Here is a 23,506-nt window from a genome sequence, read left to right as displayed (position 1 = left end):
GGGAGATGACGAGGGAAGTGAGTGCAGGTGTGGAGAACAGGAGGACCATGGGAAATGTAGTCCAGGGAGACAAGGGATCTGTGACATTACCCCCCCCCTCCCGGTAGGCGCGTCCTCGCGCCATAGATGGAACAACTGGGAGGGGGGGGGGTGGGCGCCCTGGAGACCTCATGCCGGTGCAGGGGGAGGAGCAGACTGGAGTGGAGGTCTCCAGGGCGGGTCCAAGAACCATGGAGGGTCAGGGGCCGAGGGCAGCCATGGAGGGTCAGGGACCAAGGGCAGCCATGGCGGGCCAGGCTCAGCGGACAGCCACGGCGGGTCAGGAGTCTTGGGCTGCTGAAAAGGCATGGAGTCCAGGCAACGCTGAAGGTCCGGCGGACCATGGCGATACCGGTGGCTCTGCCGACCGAGGCGTAGGCGGGGCTCCAGAAGGCCGCAGTGGAAGCAGGACGACAGACAACAAAGGGAGAACAGGAGGGAGTGAAGAAGCCAACAGAACTGAGGGACGGAGGGACGGAGTGAATACGGAGGAGTGAAGTCCAGAGGTGAGGGCAGGCTGATGAATGACCAATGTTTGACCGGAGGAAGGATGGAGACTGGTGAAGCTGGTGGACTGATAAGCCATGGTGGAGACGAGGGAGGTTGGAGCCAAGGTGGGGGTAATGGAACATAGGACCGAGGTGGAGTACTGGACGGAGGAGCTTGAGGTAGAGGTGACGTGTGGAGACAAATGGGAGGAGGTGGGAGAGGGAGGCAGGGAGGGAACACAGTTTTTGGGCTGGAGACCAGCGAGGAGATAAACAGTTCAAAGTTTGTGGTTGGAGCGGGCTCGTGACAGGCTGGAGCGGCTAGCTCGGCGGCGGCTGGAGCGGCTGGCTCGGCGGCGGCTGGAGCTGAGGGCTCGGCGGCTGAGACTGGGGATACTGGCTCGGCGGAGACTGGCGCTGCTGGCTCGGCGGAGACTGGCGCTGCTGGCTCGGAGAGGTCAGGAGATACTGGCTCGGTGGAGACTGGAGAAATGGGCTCGGACCAAAAGTCTATAAGCCAGACCGCATCACATGGCGGCTCGTGTGAGGCTGGAGCCTCCTTGGTGAGGGCTGGAGCGGCAGGTTCATGACAAACTGGGGCAGCTTTTTTCCTCCTCCTCCGCTTTCTGGACCCTGCGGAGGAGTGCGGGTCCAGCGTAGAACAGTCAGGGAGTCCACTGGAGGGGTATGCGGAGGCAGACGGAGGCTGACTAACTGGCCCGGCCAACCGTGTTTCTGGACGGACGGGACGAAACAAACACTCATCCTGAACCTTTTCAACTAGGAATTTGGAGCCATTTAACCACAAAATTAAATTGATAGTGTCGCTTAAGGAGAAACAATAATCAGTTTCATCAAAACGGATGGTGTTGTCGTCCAGTCCATCCAGAAACAGGGCGATCAAATTAGCGTCTGACCAGTCAGTCAGAAAAGCAAGCTCAACGCACTCCTCCACATACCTCTCCAGTGAACGACCAACCTGTAGGAGCCCGATGAGACGATCTCCGGCTGTCATGGAAGTGGGAGGCATGGGAGAAGCTGGAGCCAGGGAGCAGAGGAAAGTATCCATTCCTTTTTTGTGGAAATCCAGTCAGTATTGGTCCGTTCTTCTGTTACGGTATGCTGGTAGAGAGATGAGGCAGATACGGATTTCCACAGTAATAGACACTTTACTTCAAATAACACAGGCAGGATTCACCAAACATACACAAAACTGAACAGAGAACGGACAAGGAGTGAAGGGAGTGAGTGCAATATAAAGGGAGTGCTGATAATAGAGTCCAGGTGCAGGTGATCCATGAAGAAGGGGAGATGACGAGGGAAGTGAGTGCAGGTGTGGAGAACAGGAGGACCATGGGAAATGTAGTCCAGGGAGACAAGGGATCTGTGACAAAAAGTCTGTATGTTATCTTTGAAATGAGTGCCTGAAAAAAGATAATTATTAACTATCAGGAGATACAATAAAGGAAGTGTTTCTTTTAATGATGTCTCAACAGTTCTGAAACATTATCCATATCAAACATAAGTCCCAAACTGAGGTGATTTCAACATCATTACATTTTAAAGGTTCACATAAAATATGTAATATAATATTAAATAAACAAATAAATAGAATTTTACATATTTTAATTGAAATTAAAATATCATACCATGTTTATTCTCAGAAAATTAGAAAATGTATGTAATAACTCTTTGACTTTCAAAACATTACATTGAAACTACAAAACATTCTGTTTGTAAAAGGGTTTGCACAAAACATGTTTAAAATCACATACCAGAATGGAGCCAGACCGAAAACAATGCCTAAACAGCTAAGTGTATTTAGCTTTTGGTTAACATTAACCAAATAATCTGTGTGGCCTAAGTGACAACAGGGGTTTCAGAGGAAGGGCATATTTTTCAAGTTTCTTTAATTTTTATTAAAGATTACAAAGACAAACCTTTTTTCCCCTTTGGAGTAACCAATAATAATCAATAACCATGAATAATTCAAAAACAGACCAGGAGTGTGCATTAGGATATTTAGGTTGACTATACCAAAATATGTTTCCTTTATAACATCAACAAACTGTTCAAAGATAGTGATCACTTGCACTTTAAAATGCAAGTCTGCTTATTTCCTCATATCTGTGTAGCTTACAATCAGTTAGCATAGCAGAGCTGATTCATTGTTCCAACAGACCCTGCTCTAGGCTCTAATAACATGCCTTTCGTGTGAGAAGAACATTTGTTTGGACTATGAATGTAGTGAATGCATTCATGTGTGGTACATTAGACAGCTAGTTAGAGAGAATTATTTTTGCCTATTCATTCCCAACTTTTTTTTTTCCACAAAATACACCTGGGTTTCCATCCCCAGTTTAGAATGAAGGAAAACTTCTATTTTCTTGTGTGTTTATGACAAGAGCATTTTTCCTACACAGCCATTTGCCTTAGGAATATTGAAGGATCTCTCTCCTTCTCTGTCACACACAAATTTTCCCTGTGTTTTCTGCCTTGTAATTTTAGGCGTTTAAAAAGCAACCATTCCTCCAGACTTCCAGACTGTGCAAATCTCCTGAAGTATGTCTATCACCATACAAATCTGTGGTTGAGAGGAGTGTTTGATTGAGCTATAAGTGTAGCGAACCGTCCCTAATGTACAGAGCAGACAGACAGGCAACTGAGAGAACATGTGGTCTATAAATGTACACGTCACACTGCACAGGCATGGTGGTCTCAACTATCTGCCTCTGCTGCCCAAGTCTTTTTCTCCATCCATTCTATCCATCTCTCTTCCTCTTAGTCTTGGAGTCTTTTATTACACTGCAAAAATCACTTTGTTTGTCAATATTTTTGTTTTGTTTTCCAATTATATATATATATATATATATATATATATATATATATATATATATATATATTCCCTATGTTGTGGGAATAGTAATATGGGATAGTAATACAAGAAATGCTTTATCTTGTGGGGACATTTAGGTCCCCATGAGGAAAACAGCTTATAGGGGTAGGTTTACTGGTTAGAACATGCAAATTGTACAGTATAAAAATCATTATGTCTATGGAAAGTCCCCATAAAACATGGAAACCCAACATGTGTGTGTTAAAATTTTATAATGACAGCTCTCAGAAGAGTTTAGCATGGTAATGGATATGACAATGTTAATGTATTTGGTCTTGGAAGAATAGATCTGCCACGCTGCTGCTGATATTAATGCTGCTGTTGATTATTGCTGCTGCTCGTCATTGCACATTTTGAGGTCCAGAAAAGTAGTAAAAACATGGTTAAAATAAACAACATGACTAAAGTGGTTCAATCGTAATATTATAAAGTGACGAGAATACTTTTTGTGTGCAAAAACAAAAATAACGACTTTATTCAACAATTTGAGCCGTTGTCATACATAGTGAACTCAATGCAGGCTTCCGTGTTTACGTCCGAGCGCTGACTCATTATTGGCCGAGGCTGAACACGTGAGCACCACGACGCATACATGTGATGCTGACACAGGATCCGGCCAATAATAAGTCAGCGTTCACTACGTATGACGGTTCAAATTGTTAAATAAAGTCATTATTTTTGTTTTGTTTTTGTGCACAAAAAGTATTCTTGTCGCTTCATAACATTAAAGTTGAACTAATTTAGTCACGTTGTATATTTTAACCATGTTTTCTCTACTTTTCTGGACCTCAAAAAGTGCAATGACATTGCTGGCTTTGTGTGGTTCAGATACCCTCGGATTTCATCAAAAATACCTTAATTTGTGTTCCGAAGATGAACAAAGGTCTTACGAGTGTGGAACGACATGAGGGTGAGTAATTAATGACAGAAATGTCATTTTTGGGTGAACTAACCCTTTAAAGGTGCCCAAGAATGCTTTTTTCACAAGATGTAATATAAGTCTAAGGTGTCCCCTGAATGTGTCTGTGAAGTTTCAGCTCAAAATACCCCATAGATTTTTTTAAATAAATTTTTTTAACTGCCTATTTTGGGGCATCATTAACTATGCACTGATTTTTTCAGTGCGCCGCCCCTTTAATTCGCGTGCTCCCTGCCACACGAGCTCTCGATTATATTACAGCACATTTACAAAGTTCACACAGCTAATATAACCCTCAAATGGATCTTTACAAGATGTTCGTCATGCATGCTGTATGCATGCTGTATGCATGCTTCGAATTATGTGAGTAAAGTATTTATTTTGATGTTTATATTTGATTCTCTATGAGTTTGAGGCTGTGCTCCGTGGCTAACGGCTAATGCTACACTGTTGGAGAGATTTATAAAGAATGAAGTTGTGTTTATGAATTATACAGACTGCAAGTGTTTAAAAATGAAAATAGCGACGGCTCTTGTCTCCGTGAATTCAGTAAGAAACGATGGTAACTTTAACCTCATTTAACATTAGCAACATGCTAACGAAACATTTAGATAGACAATTTACAAATATCACTAAAAATATCATGCTATCATGGATCGTGTCAGATATTATTGCTCCATCTGCCATTTTCGCTGTTGTTCTTGCTTACCTAGTCTGTTGATTCACCTGTGCAGATCCAGACGTTACTGGCTGCCCTTGTCTAATGCCTTTCATAATGTTGGGAACATGGGCTGGCATATGCAAATATTGGGGGCGTACACCCCGACTGTTACGTAACAGTCGGTGTTATGTTGAGATCCGCGTGTTTTCCGGAAGTCTTTTCCATGTACTGAACTCTTGTTATTCAACTATGCCAAGGTAAATTCAAATTTTGAATCTAGGGCACCTTTAAGGACCCAGTCTGTGCCATATAGAGTTTCATTACAGAACTTGGTATTACAATGAACAAAAAAACAAAACAGTGACATGAAAAAACCTGAAAAAAGAGAAATGTTAATTACTAAAAAGAGACAAAAATACAGTTTTTGCAGTGTTTTTATTTTGAACTCTCTTTTTTCATTAGTTTGCTCAGTCACCATTTGATTTTCTTTTCAGAGACACCAATCTCCATCTTTGTCATTGTACTCATTGTTGTCATAATTATCAGGATTCCCATTAAGTGCTCTTACATTATGGCCTGTGATATTGATGGGTCTCTCTGTAGTGATTTGGCACACAAGACAGACTTACTGTACAGCAGGAGAGGTTGAGAGGAAGATCTGGAATAGATAAAGTGTGTGTGGGGAGGATGAATGGACTGATGTGATGAGGAGGGGTACGGGGTGTGTGTGTGTGTGGGGGGGGAGGGGGGGAGTGGGGGGTTCTCTGTGGGAAACGACAACTTCCTCTCTGTCTGTCTGCAAGTGGAGACCAGTAGACAGCAGCTTGGCTGAGTCTATGGCACTGTGGCTCCGCTCCACCACACAGCAGCGGCAGCCCATGAGCTTGGCACCAGCCGGGAAAGTGTTTTCACGTAGGCGTTCCCAAACTCTGCCACTCTCTTCCTGCTGGGACTGAAGGAAAGAAAGGGGGAGGGAGGAGGAGAGGAAGGAGGAGAGGAGGGATGCAGGAGCACACCTTACCCTCTTTACAAGGCACATCCTCAGAACACACCATTAGAAACCACCACCAGCACCACCCACACTGTCCAAGCAGCACTCAGCTCCAACACTGCCCCTGGACTGCAGGTAAGGGCAAATATTTATTGTGTGACTGACTCTCTCTCTCTCTCTCTCTCTCTCTCTCTCTGTGTGTGTCCATTTTGCTGAATAGTGCTGAATGTTTTGGGAAAGTGCATGGGAAGCCAAGCAGACTAGACACTTGTTCCACAAACCCAAACAAACAGTGGTGACTGCTCTGCTGATGCAAAGAGCTGGATGACAGTGAAATAAAGTGAAAGTAATGGTCACTCAGTAAAAAAATATTTATATCATGTGATAGTACTGTGGCACTGTTTTCTGTTTTTGGGTCCAGCTGCAGAGAACAGCTGAGGCTTACTTTAAGTCCAAAGTAGAAAATTGTTCTTTTTGTATGATCAATTCTGTAATAAATTCATGAAAATTGTGCTTTAGCTCTTGTAAGCTATTTGTTATTGAAAAGTCTACTTAAGTTAAAATATTTAGCTCTGATGAGTCTGTCATGTTTTGAAGCATCCAGTTGAAAAATCCCTAGAAAATTAATGTGTGGTTTTGATAATGTGTAAAGCAAGATGGAAATGAATTTGATATTAGACTTGAAAATAGCTACTCACATAAATAAATCACCATGGATGATGAATAGATGAGGGGAACCACAAGAAATCAGTGTGCAGCTCAAGAGTGGACAGCATCCAAAGCAAATGAATGGGAAAGATAGAGCCCTAAAAAGTACTGAGATATCATGGCCGTGAATTAAGAAATATTTCCCATGATGTAACTAAATTAAAATGAGTGAAGTAATTAGTGCAAGGTGGCCATGGTTTAACCAAAATGGAGGAACAAACTCTTAATATCTATATTATTGTGTGTGTGCAGGGCTCCGTAAGTAAGCTCAATAATTCAAAAGTACGTTTTCTGTTTCACCTTTTTACTAATTTGCAATAATGGCCAGCTGACTGTACATTATTTTGTTTAGGCTACTTGCTAAATAAATAAATATATGAACATGAAATATCGGTTAGAGTTGAAATGATTTTCATGTGTATTCTCAGCTTCTGCTGAGAAAAAAATAGTTTACAACGTACAAAACAATCTTGTTGAAACTTGTTGAAAAAATGTTTTCAACAAGATGAACCCTTATACTGAAATGGTTAGTTCACCCAAAAATGAAATTTCTGTCATTAATTACTCACCCTCATGTCGTTCCAAAACCATAAGACCTTTTATCTTCGGAACACAAATTAAGATATTTTTGATGAAATCCTAGGGTATCTGATCCACAATATGGATCTGTTGGTTCTGAATATGAAGGAAGGTCTTGTGGGTGTTGAACGACAAGTAGGTGAGAACTTAATGACAGAAATTTCATTTTTGGGTGAACTAACCCTTGAAGTCTTACAAGGTTATTTTCACTACAGTTGATTAATGAGATGAAAGATAACACCAGATGTGTTTTTATGAAACAAGAGAAATTGAGTTTTTGAGTGTATTTGTTATCATGTTAATTGAATTTATGACTGTAAATTATAAACACATAATGTAGCACAAATATTTTTACAGTTTACTGCACTTTTTACCGTTTACTGTTATACTTCTAGTAGCCTAATTTATATATATATATATATATATATATATATATATATATATATATATATATACCAACAAATCAAAAATCTCTCTCACATTCACAGGAAATAGCTTTCGTCCATGTTAAAAAATTAGGTAGATAAAGAAATCAAACTTATATGTCCTGAAATATCTGTTATTCCATAAATTCAGGTTGAGTCACAAAAATGTGTATAAAAATAGGAGAGGGATTAATTCCATAGGTTGAAATCCCTCTAGATAAAATCTGCCAAATGCATAAATGTAAATGTACCGCTCTCAATATTTCAGTTTCATCTGCATAAATGTGTCACAACACTTGCTGCTGGTCTCTCAGCACTCACATGCTTGACCTGCTGTGAGTTTGTAGCTTTCACCTGTTTGATAGAAAGCTGCAACATTGATTTTACACTTGAAGGCTGCTGAAAACTGAGGAATCCTTGCGTCTGGTCCCTGTGACCAGAAGCTCTTCCAGAGAAGGATGAGTCTGCTTCCAGCTCACAGACAGGGCTTGCCCCCCCAAATGGGGAATGGCCCTGCTGTCTGTCTGCTGCCAGGGAAAGAAAAACACCCTTCTTCCCTTGAGCGGAGGCCCCAGGGGAGGGGGGAAGGGGGTTAGCCTGTGTTTACTCTCTTTCGTGGCCTGGGAAGCACAGAAGAGGAAGGTCTGTCTCGGCCGTCGCAGCCTCGCCGCGTGGTCTGTGGGAGACGAGTGTTTGGCGAGCTGGCGGTGCTCCAGCTGTGTCTGGGGTGGATAATGAACTCCAGGTGCTCCAGTGGGTAGTTTAAGACACCTGTCACCAATATTTAGTGCCAGGAAAAGCCAGACTGCAAACAGAGTGAGATGATCTGTTTGCTTACTTTAAGGAGCCTATACCTAATTGGAGGTGCAGGTCTGATGAGAAGTCATGAGATGGAGGAGAACTGGAGAAGTTTGTGTGATTGGTGATTTTTGCTCACTGTTATGGTCTTCTTAAAAATCTAAATGCAGTGAAGTGTGTACGTTGTTGCATCACTGGACACTTGAATACAAGCTATACATCCTTTCATTGCATTTCAAGTGTTCTTGCCACAGAAATGCCATCATGCTTATGCATACTGAAAGGGCATGTGTGCTATTATTTTTAAGCCAAGTGGATTTTGAGTGCAAAAAAAAAAAGCTATCTGTAGCGTCTTTGATTCACCTAAATAGGGGTGGGCTATATGACAAAAATACTCTCCATAGACATAATGATTTTTATAATGTACATACTTTATATTCTATCCCCTAACTCTAACCCTTATAGAAAAAACATTCTACATCTTTTTACATAAAACAAAAAACAAAATGTTTTTTACTATCCTTGCATACCTATCATTTGGTATCCACAACGTAGGGAATACCTGCACCACACACACATAGAACTTTTTGTCATGTATTATCTATTTGCCTAGGGCACTAAATGATCTATATACTCTCACGGTCATCTACTCAAAGATATCCTCAGAACATATAGCAGATGTGAACTGAAACAAACTCCTTTGTTTTTAGATCTGTAGAGAACTATTTAAACCTATGTTTTGGAGGCTATTCAATTTTTTTTCCTCCAAATATTCATGTCTTACAGGATGGGGATCTGGTCAAGGGCCCAGTATGCGGAGAGCAGTCTGGTGCTGCTTGGTCTTGCAACGCTGGCTCTATCTCTGGGCAATCTCTCAAGCAGAGGACAGGTTTTAATGTTCTAAGTTGTTAATTTTTATGCAATGTGATGATAAATCAAAACCCAAGATGATAAATCAAAAGCCATCAGAGCACCAAATTTTCATATTTTTGTAAAACACACACAAACACACACTCCTTACTTACCCATTGGAAACACACCCCACACAAACCTTACTTATCCCATTTTTTTTCTTTTGTTTTTATCATAAACATCACTATTTTTGCAGTTTTATTTGTTATACCCTATTTCAAATATTACAAATATAAGACATGTTATAGTCTGCTCGCAGCAGATGTTGGTCTCCAATGTTCATTTTCTAAATGAACTCTTTATTTTCCAAAGGAAGAGGGTGTTGCCTCTAACAGTCTAGAGGACGGGCTGGAGGTGATCACATACTGGTGGGGAGAATGGACAAAATGGACCGCTTGCACACGTACCTGTGGAGGAGGCGTCATGTCACAGGAGAGACACTGTCTAAAACAAAGGTAATTGAACAACAACTTATCATATTACATTTTATAATACCTAGACATCTATTATAAAAAAAAAAAATTAGTTACTGTATTTAAAGCTGGTAATATTTAACGGTGAGATAAATATAATGGGAAGAACATTTGCACAGGGTTTCCCTGCCGCTGCCCCACCTATGAAATACATAAACTTGTTAGCTAGTTAGTATGGAAGCCCATTTCCACCACATAAGAAAAAGAAAGTCATGCTTTGCTAAATCATAAAAAGTTAGTCAAAACTATGAGATACTAAGTCATAATTATGACATAAAAGCCAAGTCATAATTAAAAAGTTTAAATTATGAGATATTAATTATGAGATTCTAAGTCCTAGTCATAATTATGAGATAAATAGTCATACTATGTCATACTAAGTCATAATTATGACATAAAAAATTTGACTTTATTCAATTCATTGACATCATTTTTAACTTGTCTCATAATTTTGACTTAGTATCTCATGCTTTCAAACTTTTATCTCTTAATTATAACTTTGTAACTCAAAATTAACACTTTTTGTCATAATTATAACATAATTATAACATGATTATGATTTACCAAAACATGATTTTTTTTTCTTATACATCGAAAATGGGCTTCTACAAGTTAGCCTGCTGAAATTCAATGCTTTTGTTGCACTTTTCTACTATTTCCTGGTACCATTTCTAATCCTTAAACATAAATCATTTTATTTTTTATTAGGCACCAGTAAAAAGGAAAAAACTTTGAGTGTAAAAAATGTCCTGTTGTTTTCAACTGCTACTAAACTAAAACAATATATCTTTCTTTCAAAGAAAGAAAACAACAACTGGTAAAGACAACATGACGTGCACAGGCAATGCAAAAAAGTATCATCTCTGCAATGTAAAGGTCAGCTCACAGTATCTGTCTTTCCTTTCCTCACACACATACACAGTGCACAGAAATGCATCCCAGATGCCTAACTTGACAGCGAGCCTCATGTTCCACTTTCACCCGAGGCTTACTGTAAATGCATAATTTGCTCTTTTTGGTCAGTTTTAAGGTTGCCTATTGTGCAGTGGCAACCAAAAACAATATTCAGTTGTTTTCAACTGACTGTATTTCTGTGAATTACAGGAATGTCCTTCTACAGGAAGGAGCTTCAGAGAAGAGCAGTGCTGGTCATTCAACTCTCAGGTTTACAATGGAAAAAATTACCACTGGAAACCTCTCTATCCTGGTATTAACTGTTTTAATTAACGAAGCAGTGCTGTGAAGGTATCATTTACGTTGAAACAATGAACCCTGTTTATATTCCTGTAGATGACTACGTTCATATCTCCAGTAATCCATGTGACCTGCACTGCACCACCTCTGATGGTCAAAGGCAGCTTATGGTACCTGCACGGGATGGAACGTCTTGCAAATACAGCAACTACAGGGGTGTGTGTGTCGATGGGAGATGTGAAGTAAGAGGCTTATACTGTATATGGCTATGATTTATTCTTATATTTCTTTTCTCATGCATGTGATCTTAACTTATTTACTGATGTGTAACTTTGCAGCCCATTGGATGCGATGGTGTACTCTTCTCCCCCAACACCCTGGATAAGTGCGGTGTCTGTCAGGGAGATGGGAGCAGCTGCAGTCGTATTACTGGGAACTTTCGCCGTGGGGCTTCTAGTCTAGGTAATGTCAGTTCAGTGTTTTGTAGAATGGCATTCCTATTCAATGGTTCTGAGTAAACTCATCAAGGAACTAGAATCCTAATTAAGTGAACTCTTTCTTTGAAGGCTATTCTTTCATAACACAAATCCCAGAAGGATCATGGGACATCCAGATTATAGAGAGGAAGAAGTCTGCAGATATCCTGGGTGAGAAACTGTACTGTGAATCATTCAGAGTGGTATAGCATGTGAATTATGTTTTCTGTATGTTGTCTGTTACATGAACAGACATTTATAAGTTCATTTTGAAGTGCAAAGTATACAAAATGTGTAAATAAAGCTATGTGAGCTACTTTACTTGCATTTTTACAAGTGTGTCCCAAAGGGTAATCAAAAGTTCTACACACACTTGCGGTCTTCACGCTCACTGAAATGCTTGGGCCAAATACTGGAAATACGTTTGGTATTGGGACAGGCTCTTTGAATGGCTTGCATGCTCAACTGTGTGCTGGACTTTCAAAGTATGATAAATACTTCATACTTCATCTACAATGTCAAGTGAAAGCCCAGGTTTTCCATGATGCAAATCTCTTAAGAGAAATAATTACCCTAGTAATTTATTCATAATAGCCCTTTCTGAACTTACAAGGAAATCTAAGTTTTAGAACAAGCATTTTTTTTATTTTGTGTGTTTGTGGTGTGGGATTGGCACAAAGCAAAATGCCCATCGCACAATCACAGTTAATAAACTTTATTTTCAATGCTGGATAGATTTTATGTGCATATACAATATATATATATATATATATATATATATATATATATATACACTGCTCAAAAAAATTAAAGGAACGCTTTCATAGAATAGAGATCAAGTCAGTTAAACTCCTGGGATATTGATCTGGTCAGTTAAGTAGCAGAGGAGGTTGTTAATCAGTTTCAGCTGCTTTGGTGTTAATAAAATTGACAACAGGTGCACTAGATGGGCAACAATGAGACGACCCCCAAAACAGGAATGGTTTTACAGGTGGAGGCCACTGACATTTTTTTCCCTACTCATCTTTTCTGACTGACTGGCAAGGGTCAGTGTCACTACTGGTAGCATGAGGCGAAACCTGGACCATACAGATGTTGCACAGGCAGTCCAACTCCTTCAGGATGGCACATTAATTTGTGCCATTGCCAGAAGGTTTGCTGTGTCTCCCAGCACAGTCTCAGGAGCATGGAGGAGATTCCAGGAGATAGGGAGTTACTCTAGGAGAGCTGGACAGGGCTGTAGAAGGTCCTTAATCCATCAGCAGGACGGTATCTGCTCCTTTGTGCAAGGAGGAACAGGATGAGCACTGCCAGAGCCCTACAAAATGACCTCCAGCAGGCCACTGGTGTGAATGTCTCTGACCAAACAATCAGAAACTGACTTCATGAGGGTGACCTGAGGGCCCCATCTCATTGTCAGGCATGCATACAAGCACGTGGGGGCCATACAAACTACTGAGTACCATTTTGAGTTGCTGCAATGAAATTTCAGCAAAATGGACTAGTCTTCTGCATCATTTTTCACTTCGATTTTCGGGGTGTCTTTGTAATCAGTACTCTGTAGGTTGATCATTTTCATTTCCATCAAACAATGTGGCATCCTTTCGTTCTTAACACATTACCCAGTCCATATCAGTATAGATATCCAGCATGATATTTTTCCCCATTGAGATGATGTGTTTCCAAAGTGTTCCTTTAATTTTTTTGAGCAGTGTATATATAGAATATGTAACATTTTCTGTCATGACAACTCTCAGAGTGCCTGAGTACGAGACTTGCTACTGCCAATACATACACAACACGCTGCTGTGAGCAAGTAAGACATGCTGCTGGTGCACAATATAGTTTACATGAATTACCTGTAGCAGATCTATACAAGTAGAGCTGGGTAAGGTGGAGCGTTTCTGAAAGCTTGCTTGTACAATGCTACGCAAATGCTGACCAAGTATTTGAAGGTTGCGCACATGACCTCATTGGCTTCTGTTATAGCAGGAACCAAACAGCTGTGCTCTATAGAGAATGATGTGATTGCAAGCAGGTTGAGTTAAGGGCCTATTAGCCTGCGCCATCTAGAGTTTCATGACAGAACTTTGTATTTAACTTCATTCCAATGAACAAAATTACTTGAATAAAGATTCATTCATTTTGCTGAACAAGATTGAATGAGAAAGTCAATGGAATGATCTGATTTTGCCATCACAGTTCACCCTTGTTATTTTCCAGCTGTGACTGACCAAGCAGGGAACTTTTTCTTCAACGGTGCATATAAAGTGGACACCCCTCAGAACTTCCATGCAGCAGGGACCGTTTTCAAATACCGGCGGCCTACAGATGTGTATGAGACGGGGATCGAGTACATCGTGGCTAAAGGGCCCATCGATCAGCCCATCAATGTTCTGGTACTGTAGCCGTGGTCCTCCCTTCGCCGCCAAGGGCTCATGGGTAATCTCACTGGCTGGCTAACAATGGCTTCGACTTTGTGCAGGCCAAAGGTCTAATGGTTCACTCTGCATAAATGGTAATATTCTGATACATTGTCCCAGGAGGAATTACTATTTCACTTTAATATGGGTTTATGGGATGATTGTGGGATGATGCAATATTTCAAAAAGAGAAATTCTGTATTCAGAAATGTCTTTGGACATTATGACCATTTATTTTTTTTTTTTTAACCGCAGTACCCTTTTATTACAGAAAAGAGCATGATTCTGTGCAACAGAACAGCAGTTAGTCCAGAATATTTATATATTGTTTCCTGAAAGTGTAAAATGGGATATTATCATAACATAGTTGTATTAATCGTCTCTTATTTGTTGGACATGTTTGCTCTGTCTGTTCCCTTAAAGGTCTGGAACCAAAATGGCCCTAATCCTTACATTACTTATGAGTACACGGTGATGAGGGACTCTATGGCTTCTGTCTCCCAGCCCCCCATTTACACAGGCCCTCAAGGAGGATCCAGTCTGGTTTCTGTAGAAATTGGGAGTGTTTTACATCATAATGAGAGCATGTATGATAAGGCAGTTCCTGAGATGGAGGGGAACCAGGTACAGACCACTGGGCCCAGAGCTGTGGAAGGACAAAAGCCTGGCCAGGAAACCAATGAAGTGTACAAGACAGCTAACATTGATTGTGAGCAGGATGCCAACACACCAGTCCAGTATACAGGTAAATATATTAATTTACTCCATATTTGTCTATACATTTCTTACTTTAATGAGGAATCAAATCTGAGATTGTATTAAATGTGTTTGTCTATTTGTTAATGAGGGATTTGTGGACACATTAATTTATTTAGAAAAAAAAAAAAACCTTTCATCTTAAAGTGAAAAGTTAAGTGATATGTTGTTACTATTATATGGAGTTTTTATTTTGTAATTATTTTCTTATATATTTTAGAATATTTTATTATTTTATTATCTTCATTATTCATCATAACCTATTAGAATTGAACAGTATCATCCAATCTGAATTCTTATTATGCTTATTATTACTGATGTTGAAAACAGCTTAATGTTTTTGTAGAAACTGTGATACATTTTTGTCTGGATGTTTTGATGAATAGAAAAAAAGAAAAAAAAAAACAGCATAGAAATCTTTTTGTAGCATCATAAAAGTTTTACTGTCACTTTTGATGATTTTAATGCATGCTTTTTTAGAAAATGTGTTAATTTTTTTTTTTTTTAAAAAATACTAAAACTTACTATGCGTCAAATGTCTTATTCAATTCATCAACTAAATTATCAAAATGTATTTACATGGAATATTTGATTTGGTATTTTACATGAATGACACTTTTAGTTTTTTAAATAAATCAATAAAATGTTATGGGGTAAGACGCGTGTGATTTTCAGTTTTGTGATATAAATTAATTAGCAAATGTTTACATTATTTCCCTTTAAAAATATAAAAAATTCCCTTTTGAAGGAATTCACGCTGCGTCGGAAGTAGCAACGCTATGGGAACATAACGTGGAAACATTTTGCGTCTTGAAGCACATGTAAAATCAGTCCAATGGCATGGTGGGACATCATCCCGGGGCATGTGACTTCACGACCAGGAAGCTACTTTGCACACGGACCAAACAATGTCAGCTTTTGTGCCTTCAGCAAGTGCTCTGTGTGAACTGTATGTCTTACGCAGATGGCCACAGCACGCAGATGGATCTATCGGAGAGATTAGAGATGGGCGCTACCTTTTCTCTGCCCTCACCCAATAATTCTAGTGCCTTCTCTCAGGTGTCGGAAGGACGCTCACGTTTCTCCACCCTGAGTGAAGGCTGCAGCTTTTAGGAGGTGGATGTACCCATCATTAAGGCAGGAGAGTTTGAAGACTCGTCACCTCACTCTTCTGCATATGAGGAGCTTCTGGAGGTTGTCACTCGTGCTTAGTTAAACATCGACTGGCTAGCTGAGAGGCAGGGCGCTCATCCTCAAAGCAAATTGATGAGAGCTTCCTGCCTAGCAAAGTGCAACCTCAACGTCGGGGCCTGACGTTTTTTCCTGATCTCCACAATGAGGTGTCAAGATTGTGGAGGAAACCATTCTCTGCCCTTGTCTTCAGCCCACATGTCTCCAACTAATCATCGATTATGGGGTTGAAAAAGTAGGTATAGGGCGATGCTTAAAGTCCCTGTAAAGTCAATTCTGAGAATTCTTTCTAAACACTTTATAAATGTTACAAATGTATTGCTGAAACACATTACAAAGTCTGTGAATTGTGTAATGCTTAATTGTGAAGTTAGAGCGTTAAACAGTTTTTCACCAAGTCTCTGCTCAGGATTTTTTGGGCGGAGCTAAAACGGGGGTCTGATGACGCACTTGGACCCCCGAGCATAGCCCCTCCCCTAACACTATATAACTGTCGATGACGCACCGAGCGTGGCACCTCCTCTAACTCTACAGCGGTTCACTCGCTCAATCTCGAGTGTCATTACAGTTATACAGCCCTTTGCACATTTAGCTAGTAATGCCTTCGTCACGCAAATGCATATTACATGGTTGTTTTAATATACAATATGCTTGGTCTCCTTATTTAAATTTCCTAAAACAATGATATGAAGGATTCTAAAGTGATCGTTCTACACCGGATAATTTTACAAACTTTCATCAGACAGCTGGGATTCACAGATAATCCGCTGTTTTTGGTCAATGTGACTGAACAGACCTCGGCCCCCCTCCCGCCTCGGCCTTCCTACCGTCCCACCGATAACCGATGATATATGGGGCCGGACAGAGTCTCTCCCGCCCTGGCCTTCATCCTCTCGTCTCGCGGCGCCGTCATTTGTCGACTCGACAACAGTCGGCAGTTCGTGCCCACCAATGAGTGTAAGTTGCTGAGTTTGCTTATGAAGGTAGTCCACAGTAACTCTACTAAAATTTGCAACCCTCTAAAAATGATTCTTTTTATATGCATCAGTATGTTTGATTGACTCATTAGACAAGTAACTTGAGACAGCAGCTCTCGCGAGTGGGTGTGGTTTCAGCGCCGACAGCGGACACGCCCCCAGCGTTTGAGAGCAGAGAGCGCTGCCTATTTTTTCGAGATTTTGATAACTTATTTCATTTACTTGCAGATTTTTTTAATCATTTAAATTTGGCTGGGTGGTTAATAACACATTTTTCTGCGGTGTGACAAACTCAGAACACATACTTTAAAATGACTTTACAGGGACTTTAAGGTGGAGCAGATGCTTGCAAGCTATCTCTCCCCCAAAACGGCATTGTCCCTCAAGGGCCCGACATTACCCACCAGGCCATGCAGAACAAATTCGGCAAATACCCTTAGTGGGTAAGGCATACATGGCAGCAGGTCAGGCAAGTGCATGTTCATCAGATCTGAGAACTGGTTCATCACGAATCACGATAGACCTCAAGGATGTATACTTCCATGTATCCATCCTTCCACAGCACAGGATATTCCTCGGGTTTGCTTATTTGTGAAGCTTACCAGTCTCAGATTCTTCCTTTCCAGGGCATCCGCATACCCGATTATATTGATGATTGGTTGATTCTGGCTCAATCAGAGCATATGGCAGTTTGGCATCGAGATGTCGTCTTCATCTATATGAAGGATGTGGGGGTTAAAGCTGAATGCCAAGAAGAGTGTGCTTTCTCCATTACAGAGGACCACTTTTCTGGGTGTGTCTCCCAGCCCCTGGGTATAGGATTCGAAGATGATGCAGGCAATTCTGTCTTCTGCTCATATCATGTCGACCCTGGCAGCCATAAACAAGGTAAAGCTAGGCCAGTCACTCACTGTAAGACAGTTTCAGAGACTGTTAGGTCTGATGGCAGCTGCGTTCAACGTGATATCTTTTGGCCTGCTGTACATTAGGCCTGTGCAGTGGTGGCTCAAGACCAAGGGGTTTTCCCTGAGGGGCAACCCGTTCCGCATGATCAAGGTTACGCGCAAGTGTTTTCGTACCTTGGTGATGTGGAAGAAGCCTTGGTTCTTGTCCCAAGGTCCTATGTTATTGGCACCGATTTGTCTCAGGATGCTTATATGCTTCCCTCACAGGCTAGGGAGTGATCCTGGAGGGTTGCTTAACACAGGATCTGTGGAGAAGTCATCATCTTTCATGGCACATAAATTGCCTGGAGATGATGGCTGTCTTTGTATCTTTGAAACACTTCCTCCCAGACCTGAGGGGCCATCATGTGCTTGTCCGGACAGACAACACATCGGTCTCCTACATTAACCATCAGGGGGTCTGCAGTCATGCCTGCTTTACCTCTTGTGGGCCCAGGGCAAGCTGCTCTCGCTGAGAGCAGTGTATATCCCTGGGCACTTAAATCAGGGAGCAGACATCCTGCTGAGGCTGAGGCCCGGGGAATGGAAAGTGCTCCTAAAGGTGGTGGAGTTGATTTGGAGGGTGTTCAGCCAGGCAGAAGTGGACTTATTTGCATCTCAAGAAATGACACACTGTCTGCCCTGGTTGTCCCTCATGCATCCAGCTCTCTGCTCCTAGGAGTTCTAGAAAGAGTTTGCCAGGACGTCATCAGTCTACTTCTTGTAGCCCTGTTCTGGCCAGCCCAAGTATGGTTTGCAGACTTAACCTTTCTCCTCTGTGGCTCTCCAAAAGAGATTCCCATCAGGAAGGACCTCCTGTCCCAGGCAGGTGGCACACTGCTTCATCCCCTCCCGGATATGTGGAAACTATGGGTTTGGCCCCTAAGGGGGACCAACTCCTGAATTCTGCTGGTCTCTCAACCAAAGTTTCCTAACCCAAGGAAACTTTATGCCTTGAAGTGGAGACTTTTCACTTCATTGTGCAGGAATCGCCAGTTGGATCCAGTTAACTGCCCAATTGGTACAGTGCTGGAGTTCCTTCAGGACAGATTTTCTGCTGGGCATTCCCCCTCCACTCTGAAGGTCTATGTGCCAGCCATAGCTGCTTACCACGCACCTTTGGGTGGTGAATCATTGGGGAGAAACTCACTGGTAAATAATTTCCTTCATGATGCTTTGGGGCTGAGGCCTGCAAGCCATGCAAAGGTTCCGGCTTGGGATAAGGTCTTGCCACGGCACTCTTCCAGCCTTTGAGTCTTAGAAAAAGTCTTCCTCTTGGCTATCTCATCTCTTAAGAGAATAGGAGATGTTCAGGCTCTGTCGGTCCCCCTTCATGTTTAGAGCTTGCTCCCAGCATGGTTAAAGCCTTTTTGCACCCTAGACCGGATTACATGCCTAAGGTTCCAACCAATGTTGCATGATCTATAATCTTGCAAGCCTTTTCTCCTCCTCCATATCAGATGTCAGACCAGGAGAAGCTGAATCTGTTGTGTCCAGAGCACTGGATGCTTATGTCCACAGAGCTGCCCTGTGGAGGAAATCCAATTAGCTGTTTGTCTACTTTGGTTCGTCAACCAAACAGACAATAAACAGGTGGATATTCGAAGCTATCTCTCTTGCGTATGAGGCGTGCAGTCAGACCTCACCTATGGCTGTCAGTGCACACTCTACTAGGAGTATGGCGGCCTCTAAAACTCTCTGGTCAGAAGTTTCACTACAAGATGTATGTGATGTGGTGGGCTGGTCCTCTGCGTACACATTTGTATGATTTTACAACCTCGGGCCAGTATTTCAAAGAGTTTTAAGTCCCCCTGAAATCAAAATGTACGTTTTTTAGCTTTAAGTATGAATATGTTAGCCTTAAGGTTATGAATAAACTGGTGTGCTCCAAAACAATGACAAAATTCACATTTAGGAGATATAAGCATTCAAAACTTACAGTCTCTCACTTCTGTTAAAATGGATCATGGATTTTCATGACATCACTGCGGACTTCAGCTTCTCATCAAATCTTCTGTCCAATCAAATGCTCTTTAGAATCTGAAGTCCTGCCCCCTCCTACACTATAAGCAGATGTGCACTCCTGCCCCCTCCTACACTATAAGCAGATGTGCAGACTTCATTTGTTCACACATTTACTAGTTTCTATATGGTGAATGGCACATAGTGCACTATATAGAGGATAGGGAACGATTCAGACTGTGTAAATATGCTTTCCACTGACGTGAATGATGTCAGTTTTTGCATTAGTGTCTTGTGAACCACCGCAGCGCAAGCACAGTCTGCTCCGGTCCAGAGACATAGCGGATCATATGCGTGAGTCAGCACAGACCACAAAACGCATCGGGCCCCTTTTGAATCCTGCACAGAATGCTGTATTTTAAAGTGATACAGAAGAGATTAGGAGGAGAAACAGTTAGAGATTAGAGGGCAACTATAGCTTTACCGGCTCTGGCTGAGCTGATAAATGAAATGCTATTGGCTATTTTTAAAAAAAGAGGCAGAGCTGTTCGATATTGCCTGCCCCGTCTTCCTGTTTCAGTTGAAATTACGTCAACACATTGAATAATGCTGTGCATTCCAAAGCACTTCTAATTCCTACTTAAATTTATTACTTTAACACTAATAAAAAGTAAAATAAAAATATGTGTGTATATCCACACTTCTGATGGGTTCAGAATAATCCATTATAATTTGAACAACTGGCCCCTGGACTTGGACTCCACACCCCAGGTGCTCATGTCTCATGTCCGAAGTGCTGGCAGGATTCACACTATACAGGCACTTGTCAGTATGGCGGAGTGGGTAATCTTGTTCCCATAGTGTTGCTACTTCCAACACAGCGCAAGTTCCCTCAAAAGCAAACATCTCAGGTTAAGAATGTATCCAGGGTTCTCTGAGAATGAAACAAGATGCTGTGTCGCCCTGCCATACTTCCTGTATGCCCGTGATCGACTCGCTTCTGCCAATCAGAAGCTGACATTGTTTGGTTTAGGTGCGCTTTATAACTTCCTAGTCATGACGTCACACACTATGGGATGACTTCTCGCCATGACATTGGACTGATTTCACATGTGCAGTTGTAACCTGAGACAATATGTATAATCATCCTGAGCTCATCTCTAAATACATTAAATACTCTAAATCAATCAAGTCACCTTTATTTATATAGCGCTTTTTACAATGCAGATTGTGTCAAAGCAGCTTTACAGTGATAACTGGTATATAATTTTGGCTGCACAGCAGCTCTTAAAGAAAATGGTGTCAATGCAGGCAGATCAAAACACTGTTGAATATCAAATGTCAAGTGTCCCCAACTAAGCAAGCCAAAGGCGACAGCGGCAAGGAACCCAAACTCCAACAGGTGACATCAGGTCGCAAACAGGTGTTAAAATGGAGAAAAAACCTTGGGAGAAACCCGGCTTAGTCAGGGGGCCAGTTCTCCTCTGTCAAACAGTGCTTTGTTACGATTCAGGTAGCTATCATAAGTTCGATGGGATCGCAACATTCAAAGTATTTATTCCAGTTCCATCCAGTTGAGGATCGTATTCATCACACCGGTATGGACGGTTTGTTGAGGAACTGTGCCACTGGCTGTCATGTCAATTAGGCCTTCACAGTGGATGATCTAGTTGACTCAATCTCTGCTGATACTTCAGAGCTACGTTGTGGTCATGTCAAGGCGCAGGTCCTCGATCTCACCTGGATACGGCCCGGATCCGGTTGACTATGGTAAACCTCAGGATAAACAGAGAGACTAATATTAGCGTAGATGCCATTCTTTTTCTGATGTAATGAGTACATCTGGTGTTATAGGAAGTGTTCCCGGTTCCGGCTGACCTAATTTATGCAGCCTAACAATCCTTTAACGGATATGAAAATATAAATTGATAATGTGTTATGTGTATGCCAGGTTAAAGAGATGCGTTTTTAGTCTAGATTTAAACTGACAGAGTGTGTCTGCTTCCCAAACAATGCTAGGAAGATTGTTCCAGAGTTTAGGTGCCAAATAGGAGAAGGACCTACCGCCTGCGGTTGATTTTGATATTCTAGGTATTATCAGCTGGCCTGAATTCTGAGATCGCAATAGACGTGAAGGACTATATTGCATTAAGAGCTCACTCATGTACTGGGGAGCTAAACCATTTAGTGCTTTGTAAGTAATTAGCAGGATTTTAAAATCTATATGATGTTTAATAGTGAGCCAATACAGTGTTGACAGAACTGGGCTAATATGGTCATACTTCCTAGTTCTAGTAAGAACTCTAACTGCTGCATTTTGTACAAGCTGTAGTTTATTTATCCAGTGAGCAGAACAACAACCCAGTAGAGTGTTACAGTAATCTAGCCTTGAGGTCATGAATGCATGAACTAACTGTCTGCATTTGTCATTGATAGCATATGTCGTAGTTTAGATATATTTTTAAGATGGAAGAATGCAGTTTTACAGATGCTAGAAACATGGCCTTCAAATGAAAGATTGGTATCAAAGAGCACACCCAGGTTCCTAACTGACGACGAAGACTTAACAGAGCAGCCATCAAGTGTTAGACAGTATTCTAGGTTATTGCGTGAAGTAGTTTTTGGTTCAAAAATTAGAATCTCTGTTTTTTCTGAATTTAGAAGTAGGAAATTACTGGTCATCCAATTTTTTAAATCAGCTATGCATTCTGTTAAGTTTGTGAATTGGTACGTTTCGGTAAGTTTTGAAGAAATATAGAGCTTAGTATCATCAGCGTAACAGTGAAAACTAACACCGCGCTTCCTAATGGTATCTCCCAAGGGTAGCATGTACTGAGTGAAAAGCAACGGTCCTAGTACTGAGCCTTGCGGTACTCCATATTGAACTTGTGATCGATATGACATCTCTTCTTTTACTACTACAAACTGATAACGGTCAGATAAGTATGATTTGAACTATGACAATGCAATTCCACTAATGCCAACATAATTTTCGAGTCTGTTTTAAAGAATGTTGTGATCGATAGTGTCAAATGCAGCACTAAGATCCAGTAACACTAATAGAGAGATACAACCACAATCTAATGATAAGAGCAAATCATCTAATGAGAGCAGTCTCAGGATTTCTTTCTAAAAAGGAACATAGTTGTGGTGATACTGCCTTTTCTAGTATTTTTGACAGAAAAGTGAGATTTGAGATTGGCCTGTAATTGACTAATTCTCTAGGATCAAGTTGTGTTTTTTTAATAAGAGGTTTAATAATAGCCAGCTTAAAACTCTAACATACAAAAAGGGTCTAACATACATGTTGTTGATTTTGATGAGTTAACAAGTTTAGACAATTCTTCCTCTCCTAAAGCAGTGAATTAATTGAATTTCCTCAGGGATACTACAATGCAATCTCTGACGTGGTACTGTAGTAGACAGTTGCGTGGTTATAATTTTCTCTCTAATATTGTCAATCTTGCAAGTAAAGAAGTTCATAAAGTCATTACTGCTGTGCTGTTTGGAAACATCAGAAGTTGAAGCTTTATTTCTTGTTAATTTTGCCACTGTATCAAATAAATACCTAGGGTTGTGTTTATTTTCTTCTAAAAGATTTGAAAAATAGGCAGATCTAGCAGTTTTTAAGGCCTTTCTGTACTCAATCATTCTCTCTCTTTACGAAATGCGAAAAACATCTAATAAGTACAAT

At 41.1% G+C, this 23,506-nt stretch overlaps 1 protein-coding gene across 1 annotated transcript in view; it reads left to right on the top strand.

Annotated features, from left to right (window-relative positions):
- The first annotated feature begins 6,008 nt into the window (after positions 1–6,008).
- Positions 6,009–23,506, top strand: part of adamtsl2 (ADAMTS-like 2) — a 30,978-nt gene continuing 13,480 nt past the window's right edge. The window contains exons 1-10 of the mRNA XM_048189339.1: positions 6,009–6,129; positions 9,291–9,393; positions 9,729–9,871; positions 10,690–10,765; positions 10,994–11,096; positions 11,180–11,325; positions 11,422–11,545; positions 11,650–11,730; positions 13,783–13,958; positions 14,406–14,727. Coding sequence (XP_048045296.1) covers positions 9,292–9,393; positions 9,729–9,871; positions 10,690–10,765; positions 10,994–11,096; positions 11,180–11,325; positions 11,422–11,545; positions 11,650–11,730; positions 13,783–13,958; positions 14,406–14,727 — 1,273 coding nt within the window. The 5' untranslated portion in view covers positions 6,009–6,129; position 9,291. The remainder of the gene's footprint in view (positions 6,130–9,290; positions 9,394–9,728; positions 9,872–10,689; positions 10,766–10,993; positions 11,097–11,179; positions 11,326–11,421; positions 11,546–11,649; positions 11,731–13,782; positions 13,959–14,405; positions 14,728–23,506) is intronic.

Source organism: Megalobrama amblycephala, linkage group LG4 (assembly GCF_018812025.1).
Source record: "Megalobrama amblycephala isolate DHTTF-2021 linkage group LG4, ASM1881202v1, whole genome shotgun sequence".
NCBI lineage: Eukaryota > Metazoa > Chordata > Actinopteri > Cypriniformes > Xenocyprididae > Megalobrama > Megalobrama amblycephala.
Note: the sequence above shows the minus strand (reverse complement) of the source record. Positions and strands in the feature narration are given on the sequence as shown.